At 29.6% G+C, this 23,223-nt stretch overlaps 4 protein-coding genes across 9 annotated transcripts in view; 2 read left to right on the top strand and 2 right to left on the bottom strand.

The window, feature by feature from the left end:
- The window catches only part of LOC106763778 (lysM domain receptor-like kinase 4), a 15,473-nt gene extending 15,301 nt beyond the window's left edge, over window positions 1-172 (top strand). Inside the window, exon 2 of the mRNA XM_014647934.2 lies at window positions 52-172. Within this exon, the coding sequence (XP_014503420.2) occupies window positions 52-172 (121 nt within the window). The remainder of the gene's footprint in view (window positions 1-51) is intronic.
- A 284-nt stretch (window positions 173-456) lies between these two features.
- LOC106765139 (protein DA1) lies at window positions 457-7,406 on the bottom strand. The gene is made up of 12 exons (XM_014649646.2): window positions 6,798-7,406; window positions 6,499-6,669; window positions 6,319-6,409; window positions 5,570-5,702; window positions 4,517-4,637; window positions 4,329-4,412; window positions 3,186-3,305; window positions 2,858-3,070; window positions 2,286-2,342; window positions 2,048-2,166; window positions 1,181-1,239; window positions 457-985 (listed from the first exon to the last, which is right to left on the bottom strand). Exons 2-12 carry the CDS (start codon window positions 6,610-6,612, stop codon window positions 669-671), a joined length of 1,428 nt encoding a protein of 475 aa, XP_014505132.1. The 5' UTR covers window positions 6,613-6,669; window positions 6,798-7,406; the 3' UTR covers window positions 457-668.
- A 3,891-nt stretch (window positions 7,407-11,297) lies between these two features.
- LOC106764534 (polyphosphatidylinositol phosphatase INP52) lies at window positions 11,298-15,807 on the bottom strand. Its single transcript, XM_014648806.2, has 8 exons — window positions 15,580-15,807; window positions 15,283-15,442; window positions 14,912-15,051; window positions 14,595-14,671; window positions 14,182-14,307; window positions 12,496-12,683; window positions 12,264-12,401; window positions 11,298-11,644 (listed from the first exon to the last, which is right to left on the bottom strand). Exons 1-8 carry the CDS (start codon window positions 15,600-15,602, stop codon window positions 11,474-11,476), a joined length of 1,023 nt encoding a protein of 340 aa, XP_014504292.1. The 5' UTR covers window positions 15,603-15,807; the 3' UTR covers window positions 11,298-11,473.
- Window positions 15,808-16,832: 1,025 nt separating this feature from the next.
- Window positions 16,833-19,509, top strand: LOC106763841 (F-box/FBD/LRR-repeat protein At1g13570). 6 transcript variants are annotated; one of them, XM_022782568.1, is made up of 6 exons: window positions 16,833-16,946; window positions 17,064-17,117; window positions 17,319-17,479; window positions 17,664-18,506; window positions 18,677-18,832; window positions 19,007-19,509. In XM_022782568.1, exons 4-6 carry the CDS (start codon window positions 17,700-17,702, stop codon window positions 19,283-19,285), a joined length of 1,242 nt encoding a protein of 413 aa, XP_022638289.1. In that variant the 5' UTR covers window positions 16,833-16,946; window positions 17,064-17,117; window positions 17,319-17,479; window positions 17,664-17,699; the 3' UTR covers window positions 19,286-19,509. The 6 variants fall into 6 exon arrangements, with proteins under 6 accessions (XP_022638289.1, XP_014503489.1, XP_014503488.1 ...); XM_014648003.2 differs by having other exon boundaries at window positions 17,294-17,465; XM_014648002.2 differs by having other exon boundaries at window positions 17,294-17,479.
- Window positions 19,510-23,223: the final 3,714 nt, after the last annotated feature.

Raw genomic sequence — 23,223 nt, 5'->3', positions numbered from 1 at the left:
TCCTAGCTTCACTGGAAACAATGAGAAAGTGTGTGCTCTCCAGCTAATTAAATTAGGTCTAACCTGCTTGATTCAACAACCAGAAGAGAGGCCAACCATGGTACAGGTAGTCTCTAGGTTATTGAAAATATATGTAAGTTATATGGACAAAATACAAAATATTTCCTCTTAGCTTCAACAATAGTCTCAGCATGGAGATGTGAAAATATACTTTGGCTAGCTGGGATGCAATTTAGAATTCCATTACCTTTGCAATTAATTTGAATATATTATACGTATTTCACGTAAAATTTTAGATTGATTCATTTAAACAGACATTACTTAGTCCTTTAGCATCTGTTTTTACCAATCGTTATTCCTTTCCATGGTGGCCCCTGATTTCTTATTAACTGAATATAGGTATTATGAGGAAAGTGTTCTTTATTGTTAGTTTTCGGAGATAGCAGAGGTTAGGAGTCAGTGCCAAAAAGTAGCAGTGTAATAAATTAGAAAAAAAATGTGAATGTAATGAATATACCGCAACAGCATCAATAATTACAAGTACAAAAAATCATCAACTCGTTGAAGCTAATGCCTAAAGCACACCTTGACCTTGGTTTCTAATAACAGGCCAGGCTTTATATGAAGAAAGAATGAAAAAACAATCTGTTAATGGAGTATCTCTGTACTTAATATGGAAAAGTCCCCGTCATCCTGATGTGGTGAAGGGTCCTTTGTAGACCATATTTACGCACTGCTTTTTGACCTGCCCTAAACCCATCTCCATAAACAGGGGAAATGTCTGATTCAATCTGGTGTTTGAAGAACTCCCCTAGCTTCCTCTCAAACTGAGGTCTTTTACCCTTTTTAGATGTGTGTGATGCAGATGAGGATGAAGCTGATACAAAGTTGCTGCCTGATGCAGAGCTTAGTTCAGACTCCAACCACATATGAGCCAAAACCTGACAGATACCTTCTTCAACATCTTGACTTAGAGTCCGATAACCTTCATAAACACAGATTATAGCATAAATTTGAGAGACAACCCCAACGGAATAACATTGGTTCAATGCTAGGTGATTAATCTTAACTGTTAAAATGAAAAACAGTTTACATGTCGTAACCAAAACAAATACATCCTAATTGCAACAACTTAATGGATAAATCCTAATGAAATAAATTCTCTACAATAAAATAGTACCTTTTAGTCGAAGCCAGGCATGCATCATCTCATGGGCTAGGATCGATCCAGTGAGCAATCTGTCAAAAATAGCATTCATGTGTAAATGATATCAACAGAGGAAACCAAAGTTGTAGCCAAAGGAAGGGGAAGGGAGTGGGATTTTCCCTCAGAAGATCTATTATTCTAAAAGTCGGGACACAGAGCAAAAACCCAAAGAATCTTGCATGCATAGGAGAAATGTTATATAACTAATAAAAACAAGGCAACGGTTGCTTGGCTGCAGATATTACTTTTTCAGTTAACTTCCTTTTCTAATTCTGAAATTAACACACGGATTTTTACTTGAAACAGGAGAGAATTCACATCAGCTAAACCCATGGATGCCAAGGGAGAAGAATGTTACAATTTGCATCTTTTACATTCTTTCATTTTTATTTAGCCATGTTAGAAAAAAGCCCAGGTAAAATACATTGCTTTTGTCTAACATACAAGGCTTGATTGAACTTTTGGTCTATCTACTATCCCCATTTACCAAATTTGCCTCCCCAATTTTTTTTTTTCCTGAGTTTGATCCTTCACTATTGCTCTGTGCCACTGTCAGTCTTAGTGCAGTGCCAAAATTGCACAATCAAAATACTAAGAGAATCAAATTCATAAAACAAAATAGGGGGACTAAATTCAAAAATGACAAAGGCACCGAAATTGCAATTGGGTCTCTGCAACTAGAAAAATATTACATATGGATCTTTTGCTGACAGTTGTGTTAATCCTTGGGAAATTTTCTTCTTTTCTGGGTTTGATTCTTTTTAAATTATTTATCTGCTCATACGCATTTAGTTTGTCGCCAAGTTACAACTTGTAAAAGCAAAAACACCAGATCATTACCTTGGAAGACCATATAAAATGAGAATAGCTGTCACATCACAATGTGGAGCCATCCTGTATGGCTGTGCTCTTATGTCCATTGCTCCATTTCCTGCCCCAAATCTTGGTCGTCTTGAGAACTGATAAAGTTTACATGCAATGTACCATAGATTGTTAATGGTTCGTTCTAAAGAAATTCTATCATCTAACCATAAAAATCAATCAATTTCACCAAAGAAAAAATAACACGAAATCTTACAGTGCTGAGCTCCTCTGAGAGGCAGAGCCCTCTGGTTTCCGGCATGTGATAATGTCCCTGCCCAAGATGAAATGGAAAAGCACTGTTTTAATCACGAACTAAGAATGAATTAAAGATTCATAGTTGAAAGAATTTTGACTTGGACAGTATTATTTATTACAAAAATTAGACTTCCAAATATGAATATATTTCTTTTTGTTTCCTTTTTCTCTTCAATTTTCTATATCATGCATGTCAGGTTGAATTATTCGACAGACCAAGCATTAAACTTAAAATATGAATATACTTATTTTGTTTCGTTTGCTCTTCAATTTTCAACATCACACATGTCGGGCTGAATTATTTGACAGAGTATGAAGTTAACATATCACAGGAGAAAAACCTCAGTCAGATAGAATTTGCAAAGCCATCAATAGCAATAGCAAAAGGCAGTATTTTCCTTTTAATGAGTTGTGTAGATAGTGCCAAACATCCAAAAAATAGTTCCAAGTATGTCGGATAAAGGAATGTCGTTATAGTTAAATCATGTTACTATATTTACTGCACACAGATTACAATGCATTTTCTCTTACATTCTTATCTCCCTCTCTTGCTTCATTCAGTGCTTGTCTTTCAACCAATAGTAGTGGAATTTGCTGATCCAGTTTCATATTTAGGCTTTCATAAAATTTTTGTATATCAGCATAAAGGGGTTGGCATTCATTTGTATCCATGATAGCAGAATCCAGACACTCTAAACAGAGCTTCCGGCCATCCTTAAGCGCAATATATCCTGCCTCATGCGACTGAAAATGAAAAGAGAAAAATTTCAGTACACTCTTTTTACTTTGCACCATAGAAGTTCATCCACTTCTCCCCAGGCAAGCTTCTATCAGATAAATATAATCCATTCATACTAACCTCCATTCGCTCACAACTGCAACATCGTGGAGTACAGTCATGTTCATGAGAAGGGCAATATTTCTGGACCCAGAATGGATGTGCCCTATATTCAATAAGACCAGCAGGATTTGTTGGAATCTGTGAAAATATATATTACCAAAAATCAACAGCAACAGGCAATGAGATATGAGGCCAAAGTAAAGGTAAAAACTTACAAGAAAGTCATTTTTATTTCTAACAAGAAAATCAAACTAATAAAATCATGAATGGCTCAAACAATGTCTACAAGTTTGGATGAACAAGGTGATCGAATCAACAATGGTCAATCCAGGGGTTGTGCAGTAAGAATGTCATTGCCACAATGGTTGAACATGGTGAAAATCTATGCTTGTATTAGCTATGTCGAAGTTTTTGTAAAAGGCTGGTTTGGGAACTGGGCACCAGTGAGAATCCTGTGCACCTATTTTGGTTCAGGGCATGAAATGGGGGATGAGATGTTGGGACAAGTCCTTGAGGTGATGGCAGTCACTGAAAGGAGAGGTGTTGTTAAACTGAGACCAAAGGAGACATTGTGGGTGATGGGCAATTTTGTGGTTTCAGCAGGGAGAGTAAGAACCATTTGGCAGATATACTGATAGATAGTCATGGGTACAGGGACTGGTTCACAGTAAAAGAAGTTGGACATGGTTGGGGCTTTTGTGATTGAGTGGTTGAAAGTCTGATGGGGTAATGGTTGATACAAATTTGAGAATGGTTTGGTCAAATGATTTGGTGTTGTTTAGTCTTTAGATGCTGATCCACAAAACATGTATTGTTGTTGTTATTCCTATAAGAAGTTTACAGCCAGAACTTTAGTATCTTGCTTGTGGGCATGAAGGTGTACACGAACATGTGTATGCAGATAGGTGATGCTGAGTGAAAAGAAGATGTGAGAAAGTGATGCTGTGTAAGGGAGTTGTGTTCACAGTGAAAGGATAAAAAAGAACATGGGTGTGGACAGCATAGGAGAATTGGATTTTTTAATCAACGTTAGCTAAGGGGTGTTATTGGGGTAACAACTAACAAGTGATAGGTCAAAAATAGCAATGGTGTGCATGTCATGTAAGTAAATCTAAGGGGTACTGAGTGCATTTTTTACTAAAGCTTGTTCAAAATACTTACAAAGTGCTTGCAGACATCACATTTCGGGTGGTAGCTTTCCTTATAACATGATTTATGGTAAGGGTAATTCCCAGATGTGGAGAACTGCAATAATAATAAGCAAAAACAAAACTGTAAGTCAAGAATGAAAACCATTTATGAAAATATAGAAAACAAGTAATGTGGCAGGTAAATGGAAATTTTAGCACCTCATAATCAGAGATTGGTAGGTTGCAAGCTCGGCAGCGGAAGCATTCAGGATGCCAGAATGCGTTCAAGCAATTAAGATATCGACCATAACCAATCTCAGTATAGCAGCCAGCACAAATCCTATTATGTAAATAACTACACAACTTTAGTTATCTGCATAACATTATTGATATTATGAAGGTATAGGAAATTGAAAGAAGAGAATAATTTCAACAACTGAAAATAAACGGGATGATACTGGGATAGATGTTTTCTCCTTTATAATTGAGCATGATGGTCTATAGGTAAGAAAACACTCTCTTACACAATCTTTCTTATTGGTTAAAATTTACTGAAAATACAAAATCAAGTGCGAGCCATTAAATAAGTTCTGAAACACACCAATTTTGTGATTTTAAATAAATTTCAATCAGTGAGAGTGTTCAAAAGAATGTGTTCCTAACACCTAACAGATAACCATATCACTTCTTTGCAAGTGGACTTCATAGGTACTTGCGGATATTTGGTGCTAATTCATACCATAATAATATGGAGTCTAGTCATATATATTATAATATTAATATTTGGCTGTAAATTAGTCCAAATGCAGCAGTTTCACTAAACTAATGCATCTTTATGATACGTTTTGTACAAGGTATTTATTTAAGGAGGAGAAAAAGGATGAGATCAAGGTATGCAGACTATCACCAAACCCAGTTAGATAAACCCCTCTTACCAAAAATATTAGTAATAAAAGACTAATTAGTCATACCAATATCAGTTAGTAAGTATTTCAAAAGGACCAGCACAAATAACTGAAATTACAAGAAAAATCTCTTGATCACCAACTAAGGGATAAATATGTGTCAAAATAGAGAATTCCAATCAAGCAGTGGCAGTATATGTCAAGGTGAGAATTTATAGAACCAGAACTTGTGACCCTACGGCAAATAGTGAATAGAGACAAGTGAAGATGATTCTTTTAAAATATGAATCGAAGTAATCAAACAAAAGAAGTGCTCAATTATGATACCAACTTCGTACATTGCTATTATCCAACATCTAACTCGTACCTGGACCCCATGGGGAAATACTGAATTGGTTGATACGCATTTTCATTTCCATATCTGGGAGGAGACTCCACGTTTAGACTTTCTTCTAAAGCTCTGGCAAGTTGTTCATCTTCTTCTAATTGTGATCTGTTGTCTACAGAACAGACAGAGGCTTTTTATGTGAAACGGTAATATATTTTATAATAAGGAAATACACATTAGAAAATATTATCTACACAAAAATAAAGTTACTATAAGTGTAATATATATCTAAAAAGATAGATACAAAAACAAAAAGGTGCAAAATTAGTCAATCTTCAACGCAGTAGTAATTGGTACATAATTAAATTAGTACATTATCGAAAGTGAAGCTACCACTAAGCTAAGCCACAATTTAAAACACCAAACTGCATACAATGCGTTCAAAGAAAAGCAAGCGTGGCATCCACATTTACAATCACATTTAAACAACACATTGAACAGAAAGCAAGTACTTTTTTCATTTACCAAAAGACCTGATCACAGATTTCATATAAAAATTCGCACAGCAACAAAATGATGACAAAGGGGGGCAACGGAAAAAACACTATAAAAAACTAGAAATATAGCAGCACGGGGATTCCAAATTTGGCACTTGGCAAAATTGCATTAGTCCACAGCAAACTGTTCCTTAGAAAGTAAACATCAAACAAATGCACTGGCAAACACTTGGTTCGTTCAGCACCAAATCAAGAATACTCAATGATGTCTCAGGAGCTGAAATCACTCACCATTTACATTGTGTGTTCGCTCGCTCTCTTCCACCAGCGACAGTGCAATAGCACGATCTATATCCTCATTCTCGTTCTGGTTCCAAACATCCTGCAATCCAAACAAACTCTCATTCCTGTAAGGAGGACAAAACAGTAACTTCCAAAACCTTTCGTTAATTAGAATGTTAGAATGCTGACATTTGTTGTTACCCCCGAAGTCGATGGCAAATAATAACCAGCATCCTCTTTACTATAATGCCCCTCCGAAATCTTCTGCTCAGACCCTTTGAAAATTCTGCTAAGCCAACCCATCCACTCACTCAAAAAAGAATCACTACAACTTCATACGAAGAACAAGAAAAAAAATTCCTGCGCATATTGCAAAACAAGACCAAATTATATATATATATAAAAAAAAAAAAGCTAAATACATAAAAAAAACAATCATAATAACTGCCAGCTGCAAAACCCCGAATTTCAAGTGTGCGTGGATTCACCTTTTAACAAATGGCGGAAGAATCAAGACTGAATTGAAGAAAACAAGTGTGTGATGATCTAATAAATCACCAGGTATGTAATTACAACAATATGGCTCTTTTCTGTCGAAAGAAGACAAAAAAAACTCTGCTTTTTTGGGTGCTTGTTAAGGGAAAGAAGCTGGCAGGAAAAAGTGGAACGATTCAAAAACGAGTTGGAAGGCGAAGAGTGTAGATGATTGACATTCGCAAGGATTGATTGAAGGATTGAAAGGAGAAGAAAGTGGAAGCGCACGCACGCAGACGATTTGAAAGTCAAATTAGAAGAAAGAAACGTGGAAGCGTTTTTGGGGGCTGAAGAAAAAATCGAGAAAGAAAAATAATTTGAAGTAATTAACAAAAAAGTGATAAACCCTTATGATGAGGAAGGATCAAGGAAAATAAAGAAGAAGATGGGTTTGAAATTGGTGTGAATGTGTTTCGTGTTTGCTTGTGCGCGTGGTGGGGTCCACCTTCTTCTTCTTCTTCTTCTTCCCTTCTCCTCAAGGAGACCCCAAAGGTGAAGAAAAAAGGCACAAACAAAAAACAAAGGCAAAAGATTTTTCTTTATGATGGAATAAAGAGAAGAGAAGGACGATGAAGAACAGAGTTTTATTGTTTTTGTTTGATTTTAATTAGTTAATTCGTTTTATTTAATTAATCTATTAATTAATTAATTAGTGTTTATCGTTGATTGCGTTGTTGTGGGGATTCATGCGTTGAGTAGAGTGCGCGGTTGGTTTGGTAGAAAGAGAGGGAAAAGATTCCCTGGCGCACACGCACACGGGATTCATGCGGATGCGGGGATTACTTTTAGATCAAGTTTACATTCGTTGATTTCGTTAATCATCTAAATAAACCCTTGAATTCCAAAGAATGGATTTTGAGATTTTTTTAGTGGACAAAAATCATGAATATTTATATTTCAAACCTAAAAAATTATGTTATATCTTTTCATGAACATTTTTCTATCTTTAATTAGTGGAAAAACAGTGTGTTTAATATTTTTCTTTATTCTAGTAAAATTTTATCAAACTATAAAATAATTTTTAATAAGAGTTATTATAAAAATAAATAATTTCTATATTTTTGTAATTAAATATATTTTTTATTATAAATAATTATTTGAATTGAAAAATATAGTTCTTAAAAAGATAAAATAGTAAACAGTTATTTTAATTTAAAAAATACTTAAATTTAAATCAATGTTTATTTAAAAAACAAAAATGATAATATAGTTGTTTTAATTTAAAATAATAATTACTTAAAAGATAAAATTGAAAAAAAAAATATACACAAGAAACCAAATCCCTTGTATATAAATATGAATAGATATAGGTACAGATAATTTAAATTTAAAAGATAAAATCGAAAAAAAAATGTCAAAAAAAAATCTTCTTTTGTATAAATCAGTATAGATAATTTTGTTCTGCTTAAAAAATATAAATTAGATACCCAAATTAATATACCATTAATTTAATTATTTTTAACATTAATTCATATTCAAATAAATATTAATTTAAGACATATGTTAATGAGACATAGGTAATATGTTGGGTTGATTTGACAATGTAATTAATGTTGTTTGTACCTTTTGTTACATGTTATATATAGATTTAATGACGTGACTATTTTATCTCGTGTATTTTAAGTGAATAATTTTTTAATTATAATAGTGAAAGAAAGACGGTTACGTAAAATTACACAGTTTACTGGTAGTTGGTTTCCTCACCGTTGGATTTAAACCATTTATATAATTTTGACAAGTGTTATAAGTGTAAAGTATATATGATAAAAATATATATTTTCTTATTTATTCTAAAAAATTAAAAATATATAAATAAAAATTGTATATTTTCTTATTGTATTCTAAAATTTTAAATCTATAAAATTTTGTTATGTGATTGTTAAGAAGATATATGGTTGTAATAAAAATTGGTACTTTGGATTTTGGAGCTCAATTGGATTATTGGGTGTATTGAGGAAGTTTTGTTACTTAGGCATTTTTAATTAAGTAATAAGAGTTAATATTATATATATTTAATGGATTAATTGTTTAGGTTGGAGTAGCCAGGAGCTCCCAATTTTTTTTATAATTTTTTTGCATATGATAATGAGAAATAAATGAGGAAAATTTTCAAATTATTTTATAAGGATCATTAAATTTTAATAAATGATAAAACATTAAGTCAAATATAATAAGAATAAAATACTATGAAATAAATGGAAAAGAAGATTAAGATATTTTTATATTGTATTCTGCTCTGAGTTTTTTTTTCTTTCAAAGAAAAATAATAAAGTAAATACTTTTTGTTTTAAATTACGTTTCGTTTCTAAATTAAAGTATTTAGTTTTTATATTTTATCAAAGTTAAGTAAAACAATTTTTCAATAAACACAACGTTCAGGGATTAAATACATTACTTTCATAAAGTTCAAGATTAAATAATATAGGCTATGATGAAACACAAATTTATATAATAGTTTAGAGAAAAAAAATATACTAACTAAACAAATTAATAATTTTCTTTTAACTTCTTTGGGTGTAAAGATAACAAAAATATATGTATTGGCACATATATCTGTTGGATAAAATCGATGATATATAGTTGGTAAATTACTAATCCATTTATAAATACATCGAATGTGAATATTATATTATCTTTATATATAGTTATTTGTTATTTGAAATTTAATTTATATTATATACTTTTTTATTTTGTTTAGATTTTATTTTAAATTTTTTTATAAAATATGTTTTTTCTAATATTTGCAAGTATTTATTTAGATTTGTTAGTTTTAAAATATTCATAAATATTTTTTTAAACAGATATTAGGTAATAGAATAAGTAATTAATGAATTTTTTTTGGTCGAATAACATATAGTGTTTGACTTAATTCGTTGTTATCCATTTGAGAGTGATAACAATTAATATACCATGGACCAAAATATACGTGACTAGTCAAGAAAGTTAATTTGCATTTTTTATACAAAATAAACCAAATGTAAAAACAGAAAAAAGTTGGATTTTTCGAAGTTGTCATCCTAAATAAAATATTATTTTCATAGTATAATTTCTTATACGTGAGTTTTTACTTTTCATGCAAAAAAACAATTTTGAGTAAAAAATTGTTTGAAATATAAGAATTTAAATAATTACATGTTTCGATATTTTAACTAACTTAATTGTTCCCATTTTTTTAAATATCTTTTTAGGAAGTGAAATCTATGTATTATGTATAATGTGTATAATATCTCTTAAGTCATGTTATTGTTTAATATTAACAATATTTTTTATAAACAAGAAAATATTATAATGTTTGGGTAAAAATCTTAAATTCATTGGTTTATTATATCTTAAGATTTGTTTTTTTATCTTATTATCATAAATATTAAATTCATTGGTTTATTATATCTTAAGATTTTTTTTTTATATAAATAGCCCAATGTCTAACCCTTTGTGAATAATGTTAAATCCTCGTTTGTCACTATCCATGCACCAACGGTTAAAGATAAGAGAAGTTGATCAAGGAAATTTTTTTAAATATTATTATTTATTTTTATTTATATATGACACTATATAAGACACAATAGTAATATTAAATTTACTTGAAGATTAAAAAATTCCAGAAGATATAAATGAAATAGAAATAAATTGTGTGGTATGATAGGTCAATTTCAACATCGGTGGCTTTTGGTGGTAATTGCTCAACCAATCAAAAACATATCACAGAACAGTCAAAGCTCAATAACCGACCAGAAAAAGACTTATGTGTCCACATATGCTCCATTTCTATATCCACAAACCTACAAATTCACACTTTTCTTTCTATTTCTTCTTTTATATATATATTTGACCGACTAAAACTTTAAGAATAAATAAACCTAACAATTTCTGAGTTTTTCTTTTTTTAACTTACATATAGTATTTTACAACAATTTATGAAAGTTTTATGAAATTATATACAATGTTTTTTTTTTTATAAAGCATAGTTGGAATTCTATAAGTGATATATGAAAATAAATTTAGTTTAAATTGATTTTGTGAGATTGAATTAAATTTAATAAAAAAATTTAACATAATTTTAGAATTAATTTTAACACAATTTAATAGATTTTAGATTTTTTGTATAATTTATTATCAAATAATTTATTGATGTTGATTATATATTTGAAATATATATATATATATATATATATATATATATATATATATATATATATATATAAATTAATGAATGTATCAAAGATTTATATTGATTAAAAATAAAAATTAAATAATGTTAGTGTATAATAAAAACATTTGTTTTCGTTGAATTTGTTTGAGGATTGATCGTTCTTTTTTCTTTTACTTTTTTGGATCGTCTAATTTTTTCTGAGAACGCAATCCATTCTGATGGATTGTTGACCTATAAAAGACACTTCAAAAAGAAGATTGGATAATCGAACAAAAACAGATGGAAAAAGAATGACCGACTCTCAAACAATTTCAACCAAAAAAACATTAATGCAATTTCATAATACATTAATGATTTAAAGCAGTGTATGGAATTACAAATGATTATATATGTAATAAACATTTGTGGATGAAGGATGCAGTTGCATATAAGAATTAAATACGAAAGAAAGAATGATTCTAGTGTTTTGTTTGACAATGACTAGGTTTTTGTTGGAATTTGACGAAGTCTTAAGCAGAGATGTGCCTTTACTGGTTTATGGTCAGAACCGTATATTTTATCAATCGACTCGTATGAATGCAGACTTGCTTCCATCCTATTTTCATCTTCTATCTTGTACAATATACGATCTGTCCATGCTGGCACTCGTACCTGAGACAAATAATACATCACGTAATTGCTCATACGTATTTTCAACCACTCGTATATACACGTATAGGTTGATAGGTACCACGAAGAAACTTAATCTACACCAATAATATGACTCACTTACATGCATACATTTCATGTACTCGATAGATATTTATGGTGACCCAATATAAATAATAAAAGGTAAACCTTCTTAATATATATATATATATATATATATATATATATATATATATATATATATATATATATATATATATATATATATATATATATATATATATATATATAAGTTTTAATATCCATATTAATAAGTAAATTTAAATTTCATTTCATTCCCTTGTAATCTATTTCTATTTTTTTTCTTGCAACCAAAGAAAGATTTAGAAAACACTACAAACATTATCGATGTATAATTAAACAATAATTCTTTTGTTCGATGAATATCTCTCAAAAGCTTGCATGAACACACGAATAAAATCTTAAAAATTTCCGTGTAGTTCTCTTATTTGACTTTAGAAATAACGTAGCATGTAAGATATACCACATTTATATATAAATATATAAATAATGAATGACATGAAATTAACGTATTAATGAGGATAATTGAAAAGTGTGATACCTTGTGACTTGTATCATAGTTGCTACTTCCTTTGTTGTACTTATAGGTTGGTTTGAAAGTCAACGTTCCCTCACAAAAGCCGTTGAAAATTTGCCCTCGACTTGCTTCTTGCAGAAGCTGGTCCTTGTTATGCAAACGCTGAAATAGAAAGAAAAAAAAGGAATTAATATGTTATTAGTTTTTGAAAATAAAAAAAAAATAAAAAAAAAATTGAAAAGTTGAACGAACGAACCCTATGAAGATCTTGGTGTATCAAAGTTCTTGCAGGGTATGTATTAATTCCTTGAAGCCTATAATTCAGATCTCCTAACCAGATAGTAATGTGAGAGGGTCTTGAATAAGGGTTCCAGAACTTGGAAAATAGCCTGTGTGATATGTGTCTGCATTGTGAATTTCTTTCTTCCACATTGTGTTCATGAGCTGAAAAAAATAAGATTTAATTTTATGTTAAAAACCTAAAATGTAGGTAAATGTAATTTTTAATTTATTTTTTATTTTATTTTATAATTGAGTAATGAATTATTAGGTTTTAATGTACAGTTTCCATAGATTGTATAAGAGTAATAGTTTATATTCATTTGACAAATAGTATAAGAATAAAATATCATAAAAATATCAAGTTTTGTATTTAAAAATAAAAATAAAGTAAAGAATAAAAAAAAGATAATACGAGGTTTGTCAAAAAATATTATTTTATTCTATAAAAGGTTGGAAAAATAGTGAAATATATGGAGAGAATGTTTTTCAGCTAAAATTCTTTTCTATGCTGAAAATTAGGTTTTGTAATTGATGGGACCTGCACCTGCTACTTAGAACTATGGATAGTCCTATAATTAACACTTATTATAATGATGTATGAAAGAAAAAATTAAGTATTTTTTTTATGAAAAAGAAGAAGCTTTTTGAGTAATTAAAAATATTTAGTGTTCAATATTCCTTTATCAATTTGTCTTGAGAATGTATAACGATACCTTGATCATTAGTAAGTATCTAACTTAGAAAATCGTATTTTACGAAAAGAAATATTAAATTAGCTTTTATATATTAACGTCGGTTTATATATAATATTCGTAGAGTGAGTTTATTTTTACTCTAACATCGTCTAAAAGTTAACTTAAAAAAAAAAAGAGGCAGAAATAAAATTGTTTCTTTTTTGAATAATTTAAGTCAATTTTAAATTGATGTTAATTATTTTAAAAAAAATTAATAAATAAATATTTGTATTATTAATTTAGTTTATATTAACAAAATTGGCTCAATGTTGCACCTTAGTGGAGATGAGTTAACCAATTTTAAGATAATGTTAATTATTTTAACTTTTTTTTAAATATATATATATATATATATATATATATATATATATATATATATATATATAAATTAGTATTAAACTAACATCAATTAAATATAATTTTACTTAAATTAGCAAAGATAAATATAATGTTAATATAATATTTATTTAAGTTAAGTTTGATTAAGTTGATGTTAATTTATATAATACGAATTTGTGGTATATATTCTCATTCATAATTTTTTTCCTATTCATTTCTTTCATGTATGGCTATTTTTTTATTTTACATCCATTTCCTTTATCTACATACAATTTTTTTTTTACAATCATTTCATCATTCCCTTAAACTCAGGCATTCATACTTATCTTCTTTATTTTTATTTATATTTTCTTTTGTTAAAAATTTAAAATTAATTTAAATATGTGTTGACATAATTGATACTAAAGTACTTTAATTAAAAAGTAATGATGAATTAACGTTAACTCAATTAACTCTACACATAAAGTTAGTTTTCAAAAAATCCACACTAATATATATGCATAAATCTCATACTATATTAATTAATATTAATTTTTTACTCATTAGCATTGACTTTTATTAAATTTTTCAGTGTTAATATAATTTACCTGCGAGGTGGCAGGAGATGAACACCATTCTAATGCCTTTGTAGTTTATGCGAATTGCTACAGCTCCTTTCTTTCTTCCAATTATTCCTCCACAGCCTCCAAAAGATTGTTTGTCTACCTTCAATTCTGATGTAAAATTTAAATGAAATTAATTATCACATTTAGTGGGGTTTTAACTAGGATAATGAAACTTAGACAATATTTTTTTAACAACATTTAAATATTGTCTACGTGTCATTCTGTGATTGGTTTAAAATTATTTCAGAATCAATAATAATAACCATAAATACCATAATAAACAATCACAGAATGACACGTAAATAATATTTAAATGTTGTGCAAAAAAAGTATCATTATTTTTTCAACTAAGTTATACCATTAACCCTAAGAAACTTTTTGGCATAAAATCTCACCATTGATGAATGATCTTCCATCCTTTGGCCCAAACAAGTACAACTGCAAAGATTGCATCATAACTTTACCTATCAGGCTTCATCTCAAAAAGAATGAAGGCAAAAGGTAGAAAATTTCAATAAGTTCACACACAAATATAGGAATATATGCTTGGCAGATTATTTTATAAAACATTTTAGAATGTTAATTTTCTACTAAATCTACTTCAAAGTACCAAGATTTGATAAACATTTAATTGATTTTCAATCTTAGGATTAGAACAAAACAAGCAAAAGACAAATTCAAAAAGTTTTGTAAATTCAGTATATTTTCTTACGTATGACTTTCATCCAGAGCTGCTGAAAGCATAGTTGCAACTTTGTTTCGCGGACATGGAGGAGCCTCTTGCAACCCAACAGCCAGAAGATCAAACTCACGATTGCTACCAACCATTTCTGCTAAATCTTCAAACCTAACCTATTCAAAGAAAATGAAAAAACTTACATGAACACGACGCAGAATAATAAAGTCATGAAATTTTCTACTAAAGAAGAAATCACTATTAAATGAAAAACTTTGGGATGAATGAACTTCTGAGATATTCTGAAAAGGTTTTCCATAAAGCTTACAAATTACTATGAACATTTGATATTTGGTATGTGGACATTTCATGTACAAATACTATGAATTTATAAGGTCGTATTGTACCTGGCCATTCATGTTCCAAGTGGCCATGGAAATGCAGAGATCAGAATCAGTGGAAAAGTTACAAACTTTCTCAACACCCACAGTTCTAATTCCTGTGTGAGAGGGTGAAGCTTGGTTATGGATGAAACCCATTGGCCTTCTCTTGGTTCTTGATTTTCTTCTGTAAATTGTACACAAAAAAGCACCAAAATTGGTGAGAATTGAACAAAGAAAGTGAAAAAGGAAACAGTAATCTAACTGAGTTCATCCATAAACATGATAGATCATATATATATATATAGAGAGAGAGAGAGATACCCTTTGCAAAGTTGGTTCCCCATGGTTACGTGATTGGCAAAAATCAAACACTGGAATTAATTTCTAGACACGAAAACTGATTTTGAATAGAAGAACACACTTCAAAGAAGGAGATGGAGAGATTATCATAAATTATTGACTTGCTATTATTGTTTGGACCATTTATATATAAGAGCCAAAAAGCACTGAGTTCTGAAGTATTCTAGAAATTGTCAACCATTTGAAAATTTCGAAATGTGTGTGGTGTTGTTTTTCTCACGAATTAGGTTAGGGATAGTTGGGAAATTACACAGAGGATTGAGGAAAAAAACAAAGATGAAAAGGACCATTTGATAGACATTATCCATGCAAATTACGTCAAGTAACTTTGCCTAACTAATACGTGTTGGAATGTCATAAAAGGGAGCACCCAAAATTGTTTCCACTCTTTTTCAATATATATCTCCTACCTCTTTCATTCTTTGGTTTTGCTCTTTAGATAATCATACACTAATAATCCTCAAAAAGTCAATAAAAAATTATAGGCATCTTCTATTTTCTTTACCAACTACATGTTACAAAGTAAGTCTTACAAAGCTGGTTTTCTTTTCATACCATTCCACATAATCATTTCACATAACTTGAAAAAGAATTTTTAATTAAAGAAGATTGATTATGTGAAGAAATAGGGAAATAAAAAAAGATTTGATGAAAAATGGTGAGGTTTAATTTCTCCACCCTCATTTACCAATTTCATCAAATATATAATAAAAGTTTGAAAGACAATCCAAAATGTAAATTATATCCTAATACAATTTGTAATGCAAATATACATTACAAATTATGTAATTTATAATGTAAATTTGGAATAAAATTTATAATGCAAATTATTAAATCATGTAATTTGTAATATAAAATTACATTTCAAATAAAAGAATTCATAATACAAAATTTAAAAGAAAATCTAAAATATAAATTGCATTTCAAATTATATAATCCATAATGTAAATTTACATCTCAAATTATACAATATGTGATACAAATTTGGAAAACAATTTAAAATGAAAATAAATTATAAGTTTGTACATAATTGTGATCTTCATAATACAATTTTCAAATACAGCAAATTCTTTAATAAGGATAACTAAATCATTTCACTATAACTATTGGGTGCATGAAGAAAACATGGGGGTGCAGGAAGAAATTCCCCAAAAGAATGTTAAGATGGGCCTATATTTCTATTTCTACAAAAATGGATCCTGAAATCTCGTCTTCAACCCGATTAGGTTTGAAAGAGTATGAATGTAATCACAGTATATTCAGTATATACAATGTATCTTCATTCCAAAATGTAAGCCTTGTCTATATTCGATCACAGTTTTTTCACTGTGAGTGCTTCTCAATCATTCTAATTCTGTTACATTTTCCGAACCCCTTTTTCACTGTTTGGTTTTTGGTACTCTGATTATTAAATTGAAGTTTTCTTCTGGTGTTGTTTGTTGCAGCATTCACTTTCCGGATTGTGTTCCTTACCTGGAATTACTTCGTAGCTTGACATGGTAACTCTCAGAGAGTCTTCTTAATTTCGAATTGTATTTTTTTGTGTTTTGAGTGTAATCAGTGATTTCTTTGCTTGTTTGGTTAGGCATTCTTCAGGAAAAATAAGTTTCCTGCTTGCAATTGGGAATTTTTGCAATTTGAATTTTTTTTTTGTTTATGGATTATGGATTGACAGACAGAATAAGTGCCTGCGATTTCAGGCTTGGCTTCCAAACTTGAGCTTGAGGGGTTGCTGATCATCCAATTGAGGAAGGATGGTTGTGCCTTTTATGGTCATTGCATGTCATTCATAGGAGAGTTTGGTGGGATTTCTTGAGTTCCTAGCTGGTTTTGGGACTCATGAATATGTACATTATTTNATGTAATCNAAATTTTAAATGATTAATAGTTATCATGCTCTCNTTGTACAATGTAGCAACATTAGCATATTAATGGTGTTACATTTTTGCTTTTTATTTTATGGTTGTTCCTAGGCCTGAATTTATAAGTGTGATGGTAATNTAGTCAATTGAAGTGTTCTGTTTTTATATTTGATTTCAATGTAGGGAAGAGCGCCATCTGAGTTTCCTTGCCTAANAGATATGGACCTAGACAGAATCAGTTACTTACCGGGTCATGTAATAGACCAAATTTTGTCACATTTGTCAATTAAGGAAGCAGTGAGAACAAGTGTTTTATCTAGCAAATGGAGGTACAGATGGGCCACGCTACCGAATCTTGTGTTCGATAACCAATTTGTCTGTGTGGCTGCTCAGGACCATATGATTGTAAAGAACAAGTTTTTGAGAACTGTTGATCATGTTCTGCTACTTCATTCCGGGCCAATTAACAAGTTCAAACTCTCCCATCGTGATCTCCTTGGTGTGATTGATATTGATCGTTGGACGCTTCATGTATCCAGAAAGGCTGTTAAAGAGTTTGTGCTGGAAATCTGGAAAGGACAGCGGTATAAGATACACTCCTGTTTATTTTGTTGTCAAAGTTTGACTCATTTAGAATTGTTTAATTGTTGGCTTAAACCTCCATCTACATTTAAAGGCTTCAAGAACTTAAAGAGTCTTGATCTGCAACACGTTACCTTGGCTCAGGATGCTTTTGAAAATTTGATATCCGGCTGTCCAATGCTTGAACGGTTGACATTGATGAACTTTGATGGTTTCACTCATCTTAATATTGATACACCGCATCTCCTGTTTTTTGACATTGGGGGTAAATTTGAAGATATTAGCTTTGAGAGTACTTTCCAATTAGCTGTGGTATCAATTGGTTTATATGTGAACTTTGAAATCAATCAAAGTAGATTTCGTGGAAACTATAGCAATTTGCTCAAATTTTTTGTTAATCTTCCGAACCTGCAAAGGCTAGAGATTCAGAGCTATTTTTTAAAGGTACAATGCTCATAACATCACTTTTCCTAAACAATTATTCTAGTTGTGTGAATAATGTCAAATTCTTGATCATTTCAATCTTTAATTAGAATATAAAAAAGCTCAATTACTGGTTTTTCTCCCACAAACACTGATTTGTGATCCATTCATCTGTTTCTTGCTTCTGCTAGTATTTGGCAGTGGGGGTTGTGCCATTAACTCTTCCAAGACCGTGCATTGATCTAAGTTATCTTTCTATACGAATAAACTTAAATGATTTGAAGGAAATCTCAGCTGCTCTTTGCCTCCTAAGAAGCTCCCCTAATCTACAAGAACTAGAAATATTGGTAAGTACTCCTTGTAAGTTGTTGTGACTGATCTTTGCTTACTGTTTTGCTGTCCCACATACTGATTCATTTTTTCAGTGAAGTTATTAAGCTCTAGAATTTTCAAATCAGTTCAATGTTGGACATTTGGGTGTTTCTGAAATGGTTGCAATTGTGAATTGTGATGGCATGCAGGCTCGACAGGAGGAGCAGACTCTTATGATAACGCAAAACTATCGTTGGGAAGATGTGTTTTTTTCTTGTCCAGAAATGCATATGAGAAAAGTGAAGATAGATGGCATATCTGGTATCGAACCTGAACTGGATTTTATCAGGTTTCTACTTCTACACTGTCCTATGTTGGAAAGGATGACTGTGATTCCTGTTTCAAACATCGGAACAGAACTGATGAGACAACTGTTGCGGTGTAGGAGAGCCTCAAGACAAGCTGAAATCCTTTACCTCGACTCTTAGACTAGTGCCTTCAGAACAAGTTTTACACCAATGTGGAAAAAACTATGAAGCTAAAACTGGTAGTATTACTTTTGTTGAAAGAAGCTACTTTGTTAGATCTTACAAGTATGAAAGTTAATGGCAAAACAAAAAAAAAATCAATGAAGAATATGGATTAAGAGATCTTAGTGTAATCATATTTGCTTATGAACCAACAATAAAACACTGTAGTGTTTAAATTGAAATGCATCCCAAATTACCTATACCAACAATAAGTTCTTAACAATTGAAATGCATCCCAAATTACCTATACCATAGTGTTTAAATCTAAATTTCAGTAGTATACAACATTGTATATCACTAATAACAAAACCATGTTTATAATAAATAAAATAAAATGAAAATACTAGAAAAATCAATCACAGTTTTTCCCAAAAAAAATCTTATGTTTTGCGCTTTTTATTGTCTAATTCTGAATTATGTTTTTGCTATTTTTCAATTTTACCAAGTTTTCTCCAAACTAGTTTTGTGATTTATTTGAATTGAATTATGTTATAAAAAAAATAAAGTAATGATATTTAGTCAGAAGCATGCTTTTATAAAACACATTTGTATAGATGAATAAGCATAATTTATTTAAATAAGTATTAACTATATATATATATATATATATATATATATATATATATTATACTTTAATAGTAATATTACATAGAATGATATGGCGTTGCAAATCAAATTAAAAAAACAAAAATCAATTTTCATTTTCTTGTCGATTCAATCTTTTCAAATAATCTTAAAGAAACCTTTAAGAATATAAGAGAAATATTATATTCATTGAATTCTTAAGTGAGAAAACAAAATTACTAAATTATTTGGAGCACATTCGAGCTATTTATAGGGGAAAAAGCTATTTAACGCATAAGTTATGCACATGTATACTTCGGCTTAAATTTATGCAAATTATTTTACTTATTTAAAAAAGATAATCTATTTATTAAAATAAATAAACTCTAAAAAGATATTTTCAAATTACGAAATATCCATTGTCAATACAAAATGAATAAATACGTATATTTATTTCTTGATTTATCTTTTAAAAGTCAAACTTCTGTTTGCATTAAAAAGAAAATTAATTAAGGAAAAAAAAACTTTCAACTTCTTAAATAATAGTTTTTGGTCCCAACCAAGAGAATAATATAAAAAATAAGACATTCAGATAATAATTATATGTATTTTTCAGCTTTCGGATTATTAAGAAGTTGTTATAAAAGTAATTTGCTTTAATTTTGACTTTTCAGGAATTAGGGGTAAAGAATATATAGAAATAGAAGAGAAAAAGGTGTAAAAGATATATTCTTTGGAGTGAAAGAAATAAAGAGAAAACGAGTGGTTTTTTTGTTTTTTGTTTTTATGTTCGTAAAAGAAGGTGAAAAGAAATAAATTATTGCATAAAATATTTTAATGCAAATTAAAGTTTAATTGTTATTATATTTTTAACATAAAATGGTTTAATGTGTTTTTATTTTTATTTTTAAATATATTTTGAAAAAAATTTGAATTCTTATTATATTATCTCTCAATGTTTTTAACATTCTACTTTGCAAATTATAAATTAAATTAACTATAATTTAATTATATTATCATTGTTAATTAAAATAAATCTTATTATAAATTAGTTAGAATCACCCTATTTCTAATTAGTACGAGTCTTAACTTTACTATTAGTAATAAAATAAACTTTATTATAAATCTTTAGTTAATATTAGTCTATTAGTATTATCCTTATAAATATGTCATGAATTTTACATGGAATCCCACAAATCACAAGTCACTGAAAAATAACCTAGAATTTGTATCTTTTCTTAACTTATATAATGATGAATATAGACAAATTTCACCTAATATTGTTAACCTCACCAATAAAGAATAATTGATTGTTAAATATTCTTGTATATAACATACACATTTAATTAAGAGTTTATTGTTTTAGGTTATGTGTTATATTTACTAAATTTTAAATTTAGTTTTATCTCTATTTCCAAATCAATTGCATATATTTCTAAAAAGTTCCATTTTCCTTTTCATTCAAGATAAGTTGTTTGATTATTTTTGGAAACCTTATTTTATCCCCTAAAATGGTATTTTTCAAATTACCCATGTTCATTATTAATACGAGTAAATAACTATATATGCATTTCATAGTTTTCATGTAAAAACTGCATTTTATTTGGTATATAAACAAATTTAATTATCTAATTCTAATTATAATATGTTTTCAGCAACTGAATGTATAATATAATATGATTATACAAACAAAACTGGTTTTGATAAGGGTTGAATATACATATAATCAGTTATTAAAACAGTTTAACTTTTGCAATTATCTTAAACACATTCTTATTAATACGAGTAAAAGCTCTTAAAAGAATATACCATGGAAGAGGAGAGAGGAAATTTAATTTAATTTTAAAGAAAAGAGAAGATGTTTTCGTATAATTTATTAAAAATAATGTAAACTAAAAGTTCTGATATATTTCTATAATCTTTTAACGAATGTGTAGTTGAGAAAAAAAAAAGTTAAATAGATTCGGTGGTTTTTATTTTTGCTGATTTTTTTCAAGTAGGTCCTTATATTTTTGAAATGATCAATTTGATCTTTGATTTTGAAAAATTAGAGTAATTAAGTCCATTCTATTAACTTCTCTAGACGAAGTTAAAAATCGTGTTTGCTGATAGGAAAAGTGTCATTTTTCAAGCCCGTGGCACATAACCACTTTATGATGTGAACTTAAATTATTTGTTTAGTATTAAAATTAAAAAAAAACAAATGCTTTAAGTAAAGGTAAAGGTAAAAGAATTGGGGAAATCTGAGGGTGATAGTGGTTCTTCTTCTTCATCCTTCTCGAGCTGTTTGTTCTTGTGAACGCTTTAAGGCTTTGAGTCTCCAACTTGCTCTTCCATCCCCAATAAGGGAAGAAGATAGAAGTTGGTCAGCACCAACTTTAGCTCCATCCTTTTCTTCTGGGTAACCACTTCCACTATCCTTCAAATATGAATTCAGTTCCTTAGGATTTGTTTTCTTTGGCTGAAAAAAAAAAAGCAAACAAATATGCCATTTTATCACCATACATTGGCTCAGAATAAAAGATAAAGACAAGCTGCAAACTGTATGACAATGTTTAATACAAACCACAACAAATGGAAGGGTAGTTCAACTATCAGAATTTCAACAAAGAAATTAAAACATTGTTATCCAACACTTTTATCTCAAACAAAATTAATATATCAATAATGAAATAAATAAAATAATATAAAATACTTCTCCTGCAGAAGAAGGCTAAATAATCAAACCATTTTATCTTCAGGAGGCATTAGCTCACCATGTCACATTCTTTTAGTTTTGGAAAATACCTTATCTTTTTTCCCATTTCACATTCCTCTTTTTGGAGTACCCATCAACCATTTCCCCCAATCCTCAACTTCTCTTTGAACCATTGATAGCCACTGTGGTGTGTTTCCCTCAACTATCACACAGTCGCACTCCATCATTTTTTTCATCATTTTTTGTTCTACCTAAACCTGCAAAGAGGAATGTAAGTAAAAAATCCTCACACCTTTGATCGCAAACCCCAACATTCCTCTACATTTTTTTGTCACAAAACATCAGCGTATCTATCAGAGCGAGATACCAACCCGATCAAAAACAGAGGATAGAGTAATAGGAGAACCCATCGTCAGCGGCGACGATGGCTGTCGCCGACAATGTCTCCGACACCGGTAGCAGTTGTAAGACCCTTAAAAATAATGGTAGTTACGATGTAATAGAAAGCATTTTATGCTAATATTATGTACAATTGTCTGATTTACGTGATGATTGCATTTTATGGTATGAATATTTGGAGAAAAATTTTGTAGTAGTGAGTAGTGAATAGTGAATAGTGAATAGTGAATAGTGA

The sequence above is a fragment of the Vigna radiata genome, chromosome 6, assembly GCF_000741045.1.
Source record: "Vigna radiata var. radiata cultivar VC1973A chromosome 6, Vradiata_ver6, whole genome shotgun sequence".
Taxonomy (NCBI): domain Eukaryota; kingdom Viridiplantae; phylum Streptophyta; class Magnoliopsida; order Fabales; family Fabaceae; genus Vigna; species Vigna radiata.
This window is presented reverse-complemented; position numbering and strand designations above follow the sequence as displayed.